General features: G+C 44.3%; 1 protein-coding gene across 2 annotated transcripts; it reads right to left on the reverse strand.

Moving 5' to 3' along the window:
* Positions 1-596: 596 nt before the first annotated feature.
* On the reverse strand, positions 597-10,871 carry LOC115552318 (solute carrier family 43 member 3). Of its 2 annotated transcripts, none has more exons than XM_030368289.1 (12): positions 10,728-10,871; positions 9,883-10,237; positions 8,993-9,122; positions 7,269-7,315; positions 6,714-6,790; positions 6,191-6,283; positions 5,811-5,950; positions 5,061-5,269; positions 4,657-4,764; positions 3,459-3,645; positions 2,722-2,845; positions 597-2,565 (listed from the first exon to the last, which is right to left on the reverse strand). In XM_030368289.1, the coding sequence occupies exons 2-12, from the start codon at positions 10,082-10,084 to the stop codon at positions 2,470-2,472; spliced, it is 1,413 nt and encodes a 470-aa protein (XP_030224149.1). In that variant the 5' UTR covers positions 10,085-10,237; positions 10,728-10,871; the 3' UTR covers positions 597-2,469. The 2 variants fall into 2 exon arrangements, with proteins under 2 accessions (XP_030224149.1, XP_030224151.1); XM_030368291.1 differs by having other exon boundaries at positions 10,688-10,808.
* Between the last annotated feature and the right edge of the window lie 3,598 nt (positions 10,872-14,469).

The raw sequence follows: 14,469 nt of genomic DNA on the forward strand, positions 1-14,469 counted from the left end.
GTATTGCATTGTATTGTATTATAGTACTTAACTGTGTAGCAACTGCAGTAGCTGCTATCATGGCTGTAACACGGGGAATTGATTAGCCTAGCGATTGTGGTACTTGCACTTGGTTCTATGAACATCCTTTCTGTACCGACAGTGATATATTGATGCACTTCTTAAGACAAATGTACTTATTGTAAGTCGCTTTGGATAAAAGCGTCTGCTAATTGCCCTAAATGTAATGTAAATGTAATGTGATGAGACCATCACTCTGACTCCCACCACCACCATCTATGTGTCGGGTGCTGAAGAAAGTCCAGCAGCAAAAGTCAGTTTGGCCCTACTGGAAGCTTCTGCCTAAAGGGCCTGTCTGTATTTCTCCCTGCCTCCCATGTGTTATTTCTTTCAACTGCCCTTCTGCCCTTTCAACTGTTGGACATTTAACCCTCACAAACATGGCAGGGAGTCTGCTAATGTGTGATACAGTGAGCAATAGTCACACTGATACAGTGAGCCATAATCCAACTCAGTAAATTAAGATATGATCTGTTTAGAGCTTCCCCTCATTTCCCGGTTACAAAGGAATTATTATGATGTCTATGATTGGAAAGAAGCTTGGAGAAAATAGCCTTTATTGGAAAATAATAATTTGTATTGATGAAAAAAAACATGAGGCAAAATATTCATTTCTGTGAGGCTCATAATTTTGTACACTTTGGTAATAAAAAAGGGTCATCTTAAAATGCTGAGAACAATGCATGATCTTAATTTTGTACTTTCGTATTAAAAGACAAGACATTGAAGCAACAACAAGAAATGTAATACATCTCTCCTTCATGGATACACACTTGACACATTTTCTAATTTAGAAAACATGAGGGATCAAGTGAGATACATTGAACAGTTTTGATCGTTTAGTGTGTGAAAGGAAATCATTTTGTCAACAACTCAGCATACACCAACGATTCTATTCCACAATAGAATCTGTCTCAACAAATAATGGGCTGATTATGGACCCATGTTCACGCAACGCAAGGACCACGCAGACGTTTCGACACAGTCGTGAACCTGTTTTGGTTCTGCATCGGGTTTTAGTAAACTGATCAATCACAGCCCTTGCTGCTGCGTTGCCTCGACAGAAGGTTACACCTCTGGAGAATAAGTCCCGCCTCCGAGGCTCTTGGTTCCGTGTTTAAATGTCTATGGAAAATAACATGGGGATGTTGAATGATCGTACGTGACAAACTCTGTAGGTGCGAAGAAGTACAATTTTTTTCCATCTAGATTCCACTTTGGATTTGGATTGTCGGGGTCGTTAAAGTAGTTAACTATTATGAAGAAGCATTATGCTAATGCAGATCTGCGCCGACTTAGGACGTCACGACTCTCCCAGGCAAGGTTGCATAGCAACGGCAATGTTTCATAGTTTGTCTTCACCGAAATGGCACCAGAGCCCGCCTACGGAGGAGGTGGCACCAACGCTGCTCGTCCGTTCACGCGTGAAATGACAATCACGTTAGGTCGTGAATGGTTGCGAGCAACTCCCGCCTCCCTGACAAGTATGACGTATGAAGTCTGCGCAGATCAGAACTAGCTCCCGGTTAGCATTTATAATAGTTTACTGACGGCCCCGACAATCCAAAACCTGAGCAGTTGTTACCTTTTCACAGAGTTTGTCATGTACGATCATTCAAAACCCCCCATGTTATTTTCCATAGACATTTAAACATGGAACCAAGAGCCTCGGAGACGGTACTTATTCCTCAGAGGTCTACTTTTGGGAGGCGCACGTCAGGCCCTTGACGCAAGGAGGGTCCGCAAGGACGTAAGGGGTCCGTAACCCCCTTGCGTTGCGTGAACATGGGACCATAATCAGCCCTTTAGCCTCGCTGCGTAAGATGTCTTTCACTCTCAGCCAACAGGGGGTACTGCAGCACCAGAAGCACCCCATCAGGACAATAGGCCTCAACGTTCGCTGAAGAATACTGCCAAAAATAAATGATGCAAAAAAGACAATATACAATTTTTGTCCCCTTCCCTCTAATATTTGAAAGGGTTTGATTGTGGATGAGTTTGAGCTATACAAACATTACTCAAATAGTACAATCCAACCAGCCATGGCTCAAATGGGCTAAATACAATATATTGGAATAACAAATTAGCTTGGTTTCAAGTAAACATTTGTACATTTCTAATGTGGTGTTGGCTCACAGTATCAAAATATTTGTATAATATTGACTAAAATATGAAAAATACATGGTATTTCCTCTGTGGGTAAAACCCAGCATTCTGCCCCACATAATACAGTCAGAAACAATGTTGTCATGTCGCTGTGTAACCGCCTGGTTTTGGCTGCCTGGTTTTGCCCATGAATTGTGCGTGTTGAGGGGAGAAGAGGGGAAGGAAGAGGAGAGGATGAGAGGAAAGGAGAGGAGAGGATAAGAGGGGAGAGAGGGAGTCCATTCATACGAGGTCCCCTGCCGTCTAGCACCTCTGGGAGGCCAGCTTGCGACAGTGCAGGCGAACGCTGACAGGATGAATGAAGGCTGTCAGACACAGCACTATCAGGGCCACGTTCACCTGAGAGAGAGAAATATAACGTCCATCCATATGAAACATATTGACTCAATACACATACCACTTCAGAGTTAAAGTGGATTTTGTCTTTGTTCTGGTAAATGTCGTATTTTACAGTTAGTGTATGCTGTATTAGTTGTGGGCTTTTGCTATACTGACCCAGAACGGGTCTCCTCCAAGCCACACTTTGATCAGTATGGTGCACGGGTACTGCAGCAAGGAGATCACAGCTGACAGAGCCATGATCAGGCCGTACAGCTTTCCAAAGTGAACTGATGGAAATCTGCACACACACACACACACACAAACATACACAAAAAGACAACAATGGCAACAATGAGCAAGCCAGAGGGCTTATTGAAAAGCGATGAACTCAAACTAAAGTAATGCCAGCAACTCAAAATCTTTGGTCACTGTTGAAAAAGTGATTGTGTTTGTCCACATGCCTCTGGTCTATGAAGTCAAAATGATACCAAAAGTATTGTCCAGGTAAATAAATATAGGTGTAGATGTGCGCTTAGTAGATATACAGCTATTAGAGAGAAACAATTGTAAAACATGTACTCCAAAATCAATCTCTCACTCATGTCTACAATTTATTTTTGAACGCACGATTGAGCAGAATTGCATTTTTTTACTTTCAGTTCCGTTTTTTTGCGGATATTTCATGTTTCTTACATGGAGGTGGGTTGAATGCAACTTTATTCATCACTTGGACAAATGTGTCAATGGGATGTGCCCTGACTGAAGGCATATTCTCATCAGGGCAAAAAACGAATGCAGTTGTATTTGTTTACATTTGGAAACATTACTTATTTGGTTCGAAAAAATTAAAAAAATGCATCAACAAGATAAAAAACTTTTTTTTTACGCAGACAATAAAACGAACCACTCACGCGATGCTGATGAAGGCGGCGTTGCCCCCATAGAGGAAGGAGCGGCTGAGCACCTGCAGGATGAAGGTGAGGTACTGCAGCGGCAGCAGGGGGACGGAGGCGCTCACTGAGAACAGAACGCTGAGCAGAGCGGTCAGGGCCAGAGAGAGCACAGCCGCACGCAGATCAGACTCAGACTCCGTCTCCCCTGCACACACACACACACACACACACACACACACACACACACACACACACACACACACACACACACACACACACACACACACACACACACACACACAGATTCACACACACAGAGACACGCACAGACACACACACACACACACACACACACACACACACACACACACACACACACACACACACACACACACTCACACAGATATACATACATATACACACACACACACACACACACACACACACACACACAGATATACACACACAAAAACACATGCAGATATACACTCACGCACATACACACTCACACACACACACACACACGCACAGGCACACACATACAAACACACACACACAAACACATACACAAATTATTATAAGTATGTCTGTTCAATCGTGTAGAATTGTATGAATTCATTATCAGTCAAAGAACTTTCGTGCCAATCTAAATGATAATCAAACCTAATGTCCGAAGCTGTGCTTTGTAATCCGGGACACTCCAAACGAATGAACTCCACAATATGACCAGCCTTCACAGAAATATAGGCTACTCGCTACTGTAAGCTGCATTTACTAAAATCAAAATGTATGATAATACGGCACGACCAAATACCAACGGAGGGAATAATTTTCACCAGCGGAAGTGGTGTGATATGACAGCTGCTGTTGAGGCGGTTTGCATTAGATTATTATTTCGAAATAAAGATGACAGAGTATATCCCCCACCCACACTAAACAAACATTGCATAGCTTTTTCCTTCAAGAAGCCAAGCAATGCTGTGGAATCACTCATTAAGCACCCCCCCCCGCCCTCACAATGGTATGTCACACATGTTACACTCACACAATGTTCCCGACACGGCGATTAGACTTTTAAAGACGAAATGTCTATTAAATGTCATTCTATCGAAGATTGGAATCATCGAAGATTTGAGGTCGCCCCTGGTAGACAATTGTGTTCTAGCTCCCCCCCTCGTCCCGTCTGTAAGGCTAGTGGTGTGCAGGGAGTCAGCACCTGCAGCCCGGGGCCTGCTCTTCTGTCGGTCCATGATGAGGCCGTTCCAGGGGGCGAACAGCACTCCGCACAGCTGGGTGATGGCGAAGGCATTGGTGTACTGGCTCACTGCACACACAGAGCCGGGATGGACAAACACAGGGTCAAAGTAAGCGACTGAATCATTGCGAAGTGTATTGTGATAAGATATTTTGCAATGAAATGCATCGTAATGAAATGCATCATAATTAAATTTATCGTAATGAAATGGAATGCAATGTATTTGATCTTATGGAATCAGTAAGTGATGTGATAACTCAAAGGGATTTGGTGTGTGTGCTTGTGCGTGCGTGCGTGCATGCGTGCGTGCGTGTGTGCATGTGTGCGGCGTGCGTATGTGTGTGTGTGTGTGTGCGTGTGTTTACCCAGTGAGGGATCCTCCTTAGCCAGCCTCTGCAGCGTGGGGTTTAGGGTGCCGATAAACAGGTAGTGTCTCAGCTGCATGACCGACAGCCACAGCAGCTGGAACATGAAGAGCCTGGAGAAAACACACTTCCAGAAGCTCTTCGCCAGGACCGGGGGGGCCTCGTCCACGGTGACGGGACTAAACACTTCAGATTTACGGCAGGTCACGCTGTTGGGTTACCAGCGAACATGACAAAGACACAAGAGACTCAAGTAAGAATGTGTATTCCCCCTTTCAGCACTGTATTACATTACATTTTCAAAAGCACAAAAATGACATCAAATATATTTGTGTGTGTGTATGTTTATGTGTGTGTGTATGTTCATGTAAGTGCGTAGGCATTTGTGTGTGTGTGTGTGTGTGTGTGTGTGTGTGTGTGTGTGTGTGTGTGTGTGTGTGTGTGTGTGTGTGTGTGTGTGTGTGTGTGTATATGTAAGTGCGTGCGCACGTGTGTGTGCTTGTGTGTGTATGTTAGTGTGTGTGTGTGTGTGTGTGTGTGTGTGTGTGTGTGTGTGTGTGTGTGTGTGTGTGTGTGTGTGTGTGTGTATCTGTCTGTGTCTGTGTGTGTGTGTGTGTGTGTGTGTGTGTGTGTGTGTGTGTGTGTGTGTGTGTGTGTGTGTGTGTGTGTGTGTGTGTGCTGGTTAATAAGGAAGAGGATGTTTATGTAAGCGTGTGTGTGTGTGTGTGGGCCCTGGGGGCCGGGCCCTACCCATATGTGTATGAGGGGGGCAGTGGGTAGGGGATATGGCCTCCAGGCAGAAGCAGGAAGGTCCTGACCAGGTGAATAACGCTGCAGGCTGCAAGCGAGCCGAAAGACACCATGAGAGAGACGCCCGACTCATACATTAGCTAGGGAGGGAGAGAAAAACGCATATTTGATTGGACATTTAATTGAATTTAAATTAAAACTATCAACAGTGGTACATATATAAGAACTGTAGTGTTCTTTTAGCATGTCTTAATAGTGTAGCTATAGCATAACTGGGTCATGCTATAGGCATATATATTCAGGAGTCCTGTTTTCACATTCCAACTGTGTATCGTCTCCTGCATGGTGTGTGTAGCTGTTGTTGTGAGTGTTTCTCTTGCCTTGATGACGAGGAAGAGGGCCGAGGAAGAGTCGAAAGCCCCGTTGTAGAGCGTGATGATGGTGGAGCGCTGGGAGCCAAACAGGTTGCCCACCTGGGGCGGGGGGTGGGGGGTGGGGGTGGGGGGGGGGGGGGGGGTGGCGGGGGAGGTGGCGGGGGAGGTGTTTAGATCACTTATCAATAATAGTCCTCAGTCCTCAGTTTTCACTGTGTGTGTCTGTGTGCGCGTATCTTTGAGTGTGTCTGTGTGTGTGTGTTTGTGTGTGTGTATCTATGTTTTTCTGTTTGTTGTGTGTGCCTGTGTGTGTGTGTGTGTTTACGTGTGCGTGTGTGTGTGTGTGTGTCTGTGTATGTGTGTGTATGTGTGTGTCTGTGTGTGTGTTTATGTGAGTTTGTTTATGTGTGTGTGTGTGTGTGTGTGTGTGTGTGTGTGTGTGTGTGTGTGTGTGTATCTGTGTGTGTGTGTGTGTGTGTGTGTGTGTGTGTGTGTGTGTGTGTGTGTGTGTGTGTTTGTGTGTGTGTACCTGCATATTGGTGATCAGGAGCATGATGCCCCCAATGGCGATGCAGGAGAGGGCGGGGTAGAGCAGAACGGAGAGAGCTGGTTGGGGAGGGGGGAGAGAGTCAGACCAGGCTGGGCGTCTAACTATGTGACCGGACGTTCGCAAGTTGATATTCCACCATATTAACAGGACACAGGAATTGTGGTACAGTATAATCCTAACATGTTTTTTTTTTTACTTTTGCCTTCATCTATTTTACACTTTTTTTTTTTTTCATTTTATTGTATGTTGTGTTTCTATGTGTTGTTTGTTCTTTGAGTCTGCCTTGTTTATGAAAAGTGCCTTGCCTTGCCTATGAAAAAGATTGTTTTGCCACGCCTCGCATGAAGACACTGTTGCAGTTTAAACACAAAAATGTCTCCCAATAAAGACAAAAACCATTACGCCAACATATGAACAAAGATTCCAAAGCTCCTATGCTTCCAAAATGGCGGCGGTCATTGCGATGTGACGTCGCAATGTACAAGCCCTATACTGATGGAGTCGACAGGCTGCAGGAGAAAGGTTCTTTGGTACCTGGACTGGAGAAGGCCACGAACAGTGCGCCTGTGGTGTACAGTGATCTGGGAGGGATGGAGGTGAGGATGTAAATTACTTTAGTAATGAGTTCAATGTAACAGAGGCGGCCTAGAACAGAGCTTCCCACAATCGTCAAGGGACCCTCTGAATGTGGCAACACACACACACACACACACTCATAATAATAATAATAATAAAAAATGAAATTTATATAGCGCTTAATATGGTACTCTAAGGCGCTTTACAAATTGTAATCTAAACTATGTAACAGACATATATTAAAACAGACTAGGATTAAAAGACTCACTCACACTTCGCAACACACACACACACACACACACACACTGATGGAGTTTGCAGATGTAAACTATTTTGTCGCCCCATTATTTTTTTTAATCAGGGCAGAAAAACATGGAACTGTTTCCCTGCAGGCTTAAGTTCTTTAAAGCCTGACCTTTCATCTTTTAACTCCCCCGCCCCCTCCCCCTATTCTGACCCTGGCAGACGTAAAGGGGCCAATGCAAATGTTAGTGCAAGTAAAACATAAGCTAGCATTTATCTGGTTCCCAGGCTCCCCCACATCTGGATATGATTATTTCCCAGAGGGCTACCGAGGCAGGTTTAAGTCTTATAAAGAGTACCAAAGAAACAGACAAGTTTGTGAGATTGACATTTTTATGTTATTTCCAAAATGCTTGATATGTCCCCTGGAAAAGGGGTGAGGGGGTTACATACAGTAACCGTTTTAAAGTGCATATTACTTTCGTAAACATGGTACATTTTCAAGTAATAATTGTAATTCATTCAACCTGTAAAACCATGTGAATCATGTGAAAACCAAAAGTTACCATCTTATTCAACATATTATTGTAATCTCAACCTGTTCTCCAACCTGAACGATAGAGTAGGCTTGCTGTTTACTCAGACGGCCGATAGGGGGCGCTGGACCAGCGAACGGTCCTCGGGTCGTTTTGGGTCACAGTCACAAACAACCAATTCTGTCTTTGAGGTTGAAGATCATGTTGTCTAATCATATATTTCCCAAAAGGTTATCAAATGGGAGTGTGTGTGTGGCTGATGACTGGTTTAAGCAGCCTCACCTTGCCGAGTCTGATTGGACTGGGGCTGGGTGAGGCTGCACACCTGTTGCACATAGAGTAATCAGTGTGCACAGGTTAAACCAGCCGTCCTCCGCACACACTCTGGAGATCTGGATGGCAGAGGAAAACCCTTGCCATGTTAATTATCAAACCATCTAGGTCAATAGGTGGAGAGGGACATTCCCTTAGGTTCACTTAGAATCATTATATCTGCTTAACTCTCTCTCTGCATGTGCAACGATTTTCTTTCTGTATTATCCCGTTTCCATTTAATTTCTTTCAGGGGTGATTAAGCCCTGATCCAATTATTTAAACTCACTGAAAAGAGTCCACAATGAATACTATATTTTGTACCAATCATCCTCAGGGAAAAGATTGCTTTTGAAATCCTGAACCTTACCTAACCCTGCATATTAATCAATCTAATATCCTAATATAACCTAATATAATAAAAGTGTCTTTATACAGTAGTGAAATTTCATACGCCACCCCTGGTAGGTAGCTTCTGGTTAAAAATGGTCAACCCCAAACACTGCTGTTATAAGAGGGTTATCTAATGCAGGACAATGAAACTGGTGCTGAAACCAGGGCTCATCCGAAACCAGTCCTTCCCAGACTCACATGCCGAACAGCCGAGACACGGTGGTGCCGAAGTGGTCGAACAGGAAGCCGTTGGACAGCGTCAGGAAGTTGTTGACGAAGGCGGCGATGGTGAAGACCAGGGAGAGCTGCTGGTCCTGGCCGCTGCAGTCTGCTCAGAGGGACGAGATCAGAGAACCATTAAATACTACATACCTATACATTTAGCAGGCATCTTTATCTAAAGCCACTCACAATAAGTACATTTGTCAGAAGAAACTGAAACAATATATCACTTGGGGTCGGCTTAGCTCAGGAGGTAGAGCAGTTGTCTTGTAACTGAAAGGTTGGTAGTTTGAGTGCTGATGTGTCCCCCTGAGCAAGACACTTAACCCTAACTGGGTGCTGGCTGTCGCCTTGCGTGGTTGACTCTGCCATCGGTGTGTCATTGTGTGTATTATAAACCGATGCAAGTCGCTTTGGATGAAAGCGTCTGCTAAATGCCCTAATTGTAATTGTAATGACTTTTGGTACAGTAAGGATGTTCATAGAACCAAGTGCCAAGCAGCACTGACAATCGCTAGGTTAACCCAGTCCCCGTATTCAACTAAGAGAGCTAGGATACAATACACAGAACTAAGTACTATAACTAAACACAACCTACAATCAGTGCATACATTAAGTGCCGGGACGTACAACATACAATAAGTAGGTGGGACGGGGAGGCTATGCGGAGGCTAGGTGAACTCTCAACAGGTGAGTTTTGAGTCTTTTTTGGAAGCTGGTGGGCGACTCTGCGGTCCTTACATCGGACTGGGCGGTACCAGGGGTCCAGCTGAAGTAGTGGGGGTGTGGTTTGACCAACCCCCCCCCCCCCCCCCCCCCCCATTGACCCGGTTGGATTCGTTTTGGTCTGGTTCCCCCAGCCTCACCTAGTTCCTGGGTTCCGTTGGCGGCGGTGCCGTTCAGCCCCGTGCCGTTGACACACAGCGAGCTGAAGTAGCCCCCGCTCTTCAGGACCACCACCAGCGAGGCCCAGCCGAACACGGCCCCCGAGAAGCACAGGCACTCCACCATGCCGCTGACCAGCGTGAGCCAGCGGCGCACGCCACCTCTCACATCGCAACACAGCATGATCCACTACACGGGCCGACACACACACGCGGGTAGACACACACACACACACACAAGCTCCTATACTACACCCACTAACTTCACTCCCACACACCAAGGCACGTTTATTCACGCACACAGAGGGGGAGGGATGTCCTGGCTGGCTTCCTGGACCTAAGAGAACACACAAGAAAATAGGATGAGTTGTGCTAAGCGATGTTGTGAGATCGTGAGAGTGTTACAAAGCCAGTGTAAAATACACTGGAATGCGACAGCCGGTATTTTGCAGCATTGTATCAAAGCTTGACTGTGATGTGATGTTGAGAGATCATATTCCATCACATTCAGAAACATCTGGACTGATGCTCGGTATTGGCAAAGTTCAGAGAATAGTTTGACGAATCAACAGATGTTCCTTTTCGTCACAACATTATAGCAGTGACTGGCCTAGATGTCAATGTACATGCATCATTCTGTTTTAACGAGTTTAAGAGACAAAAGAGAGAAGTCAGAACATCTGGTCTATTCCACCATAAGAAACAACTGAAATCATTGCGCTCTCGTAGACTAACCACAATCAAACATCGCTTTGCCTTGTATTCACATCGCATAACAGCAACCTACACAGTTCAACAGATGAGGACAATCCCATTTTCCTACTCACAGTGCAGCAGCGTATAGCATTCCAAAGCAACTCTCCCTCTGCACCATAGCACACACTTCCTCTCTCCTTCCCTTTTTTAGCTCTGTCCATCGTCCTTATATAGACAAACCCTCCTTCCCTCTCTCCCTTGTCCTCCCCTCGACCTCCCTCCCTTCTTCTGTCTCCTCCTCCGCCATCGCCCCATAACACCAGGGAACGGCCCCCCCTCTTGGGGGGCCAGGCTCGGAATAAAGTCAAACAAATCATCCCTTAGTGCTATGGAGGTAGATTTGTGTCTTTATTATGCAATCAAAAATAATAGGTTTGAGAGCAAAACTTTCCACACTGCAATCAAAAAATAGGTTTGAGAGCAAAACTTTCCACACTGCAATCAAAAATAAGATTTGAGAGCAAAACTATCGACTCTGCAATCAAAAAAAATGTTATTGCAAGATAAATTAATGTGATAAAAAAAATATTAATGGGAATCCAAAAGTTTTGTTTGCGAATCCAAAAGTTTTGTTTGCGAATCAAAAAGTTTTGTTTGCGAATCCTAAAGTTTTGCTTGCGAATCCAAAAGCTTTGCTTGCTGTTGAGCTGAATCTCGTGGGCGGGACCTACGCCGAAAGATGTAAGACACGTCTCTATTGGCCAGTCTCGATCGGAGTGACAGCTTGGCAACATCCACAGTTAGTAACGAGAGAGGGAGCTCCCGATTCCCGCTCTGTCTCATCATGGACTTCAAAACTCCCTCTCTCGTTACTAACTGTGGATGTTGCCAAGCTGTCACTCCGATCGAGACTGGCCAATAGAGACGTGTCTTACATCTTTCGGCGTAGGTCCCACCCACGAGATTCAGCTCAACAGCAAGCAAAGCTTTTGGATTCGCAAGCAAAACTTTAGGATTCGCAAACAAAACTTTTTGATTCGCAAACACAACTTTTGGATTCGCAAACAAAACTTTTGGATTCGCAAACAAAACTTTTGGATTTGCAAACAAAACTTTTGGAATCCCATTAATATTTTTTTTATCACATTAATTTATCTTGCAATAAAACATTTTTTGATTGCAGTGTCGATAGTTTTGCTCTCAAATCTATTTTTTGATTGCAGTGTGGAAAGTATTGCTCTCAAACCTATTTTTTGATTGCAGTGTGGAAAGTTTTGCTCTCAAACCTATTATTTTTGATTGCATAATAAAGACACAAATCTACCTCCATATAGTGCCTAACCAACCAGAGCGCTGCAAGAACACCCATCAGCTGAACGGCCACGAGGTCGACGGCATCCAGGTGTGACGGCAAAAGGAAGGTGCAACACACTAACTGGGCTAGAGGATGTTATGGTCAGGGTTTACCACACATTGAGGTTAAACACGTCACAATTGGGCCCCTTTCAACAACTGTCCTGCCCAACCCTGACTACTGTCAATGTTAAGCGCCTTGGGTCAACTCCTGTTGTTTTTAAATGTGCTATATAAATAAAAGTGACTTGACTTGACAATGAAAGTGTTCTCAATGAGGAAGTCAGGTGCATTTGTTGTAAGTTGCTGTTGTTTTTATTGTTTGTTTTGTATCTAATGATGATTTTCTCTATACTATTTTTAGATAGAAACAATTTACATATTTCAAGGGAAAATGGGAAAATAATAAAAAAGGGAGATGCAACACACTAACTAACAGAGTGACAAGAGGGCAGCTTTTGACATGTGTACAAAAAGCAAAGATTTCTGTATCAAGAAAATAAACAGTTCTTTGTGAAGATGGAATAGCTAGAGGGATGTTGTGGGCTGGGTTGACCACACATTGAAAGTGCAACACGTCACAAAGAAAGGTCAGAGTAAACGAAAGTTTACTTGAGGAAGTCACATAAACACATGATGAAGTGTATGGTCAACCTCAGTGTCTCCTGAACCTAGACAAGGGTTGTTGCGTTCAAGGGCTCCATCAAAGCTTAGTCATTGCAAACCAAAGGTGTAAGAAATCTGAGCTATCACCATGAGAAACAATTCAAGGTATTGGATGCCAAATTAATCAATTGTGTAAATGGTTGGAAAGTGTTTTTTAGAATATGTGTTTAGAAAAACCAACAGAACTTCAGAACTGATGATTGAGTTAAGAAGTTTCTATTGAGCATACTCCTGTATGTCTGCTGCTTATGAAGTGTACTGCCTGGACTTCCTTACAGATGCTTTACATCCATCGCTATATTATCACGAGACTAGTCCTCACATCGGATCATATTTTCATACTTCCTTAAAACCAAAACTCACACGCACAATTACAATTAGGCAGACGCTTTTATCCAAAGCGACTTACATCGGTTAATACACACATTGGCCCTCATTTATCAAACGAACGTAGAAATGAGCGCAAATCTGAACGCATGATTCATCTTACGATAGGACCCACGTGAGATTTACGAAACCTTCGTATCACACCAATCCCAGCGTACGAAGGATCTTGGTGTTGATAAATACGGCGGCTGAGATCGATCGTAATTAACGTAACACGCCCATATAAAAGCACGTCTTCAGAAGTCTCGCCCCTAACTTTTACGACATGGAGAAACGTCCAACGGTAAAATAGAGGAATTTTTCCGAGACCCAAATGGAGACGCTCGGGTCACTGGTGGATGCGAACCGTCTGGTTTTATTTGGTAGCCTAAAAGCTGGCATTAAAGGCCAGCAAAAGAATGCTATATGGAAGGAAATAACTGTTGCAGTGAATAGTGTTTCCAATGTTCGTCGGGCTACGGAAGAGGTTTGTTAATTAAATTAATTAAATAATAAATTAAATGTACAACTTCTGTTATCCAGCATTTCACATATATGCTATTGTTTGCATTCCGTTAAAGTTATTAAATTCCGAATAAGGTGAAGAAAAAATGGTCCGACATGAAGCTCAGCACCAAAAAAGGTGTTGCGGCTGTGAAGCCGGCCAAGCAAGAAACGGGAGGAGGCCGGTGCAGTGCGACTGCAGCGTAACTCACCGAGATGACTCTGACCATGTAGTGCGCCCTGATGTAGACGATGCCCAACGTTGCTATTTTGGAAAATAAAAGAATCGTGCGTGCCCCCAGGCCATCGGGCTACCATGTTCAGGATTGACATTATGACATCGCAAATAATCGGAACATTAACTGAATGGTAGCTGTTTTTGCGGTTGATGTAGGCCTACGCGTAATCATTAATAGATGCGCATATGGGTACAATCAACCGCACCAATCAAATTTGGAAACCTAGCAATAGCATAAAAATCCCGTTTGATTCCAGTTTGCTGATCGTTATGGGAATTTAATATAACGTTCGGAGAGGGACATTATAGCTGCCAAAACTGCTGGCATGGTTCGGCTAATACTTGGCTGGGAAATAGCAGACCTGTCCCCGATCTCCCGCTGCAAGATCCCGGTGGCCAAAAATGGCAAGGTAGAGCAAACCTGCACAGGTATTGCGTTGGATCGCCTAGTTTCTCGCCTTAACTGTGGCTCCAAAGCATTGCATAGCTCCATCAGGAGATGCCTTGGGAGACGAAAACGACTCAAGAGCCATTCATCGCCCTCCTTAAAAAAATCGGCGCGGTCTCGAAAAACTCTCTCGTCTGTGCGTTGAGGTCCTTAACAGAGCCAGATCTGCCATCGCTGAGACACGACCACCTATTTGGCAAAGCTCCTGTTAATATAGACAGCTGAATAAACATTTCACCTGTCACATTCTAATTATTTTCATAGCAATACTGTTTTTAATTAGGCCTGACTTGATTGT

Source organism: Gadus morhua, chromosome 10 (assembly GCF_902167405.1).
Source record: "Gadus morhua chromosome 10, gadMor3.0, whole genome shotgun sequence".
Classification (NCBI taxonomy): Eukaryota; Metazoa; Chordata; class Actinopteri; order Gadiformes; family Gadidae; genus Gadus; species Gadus morhua.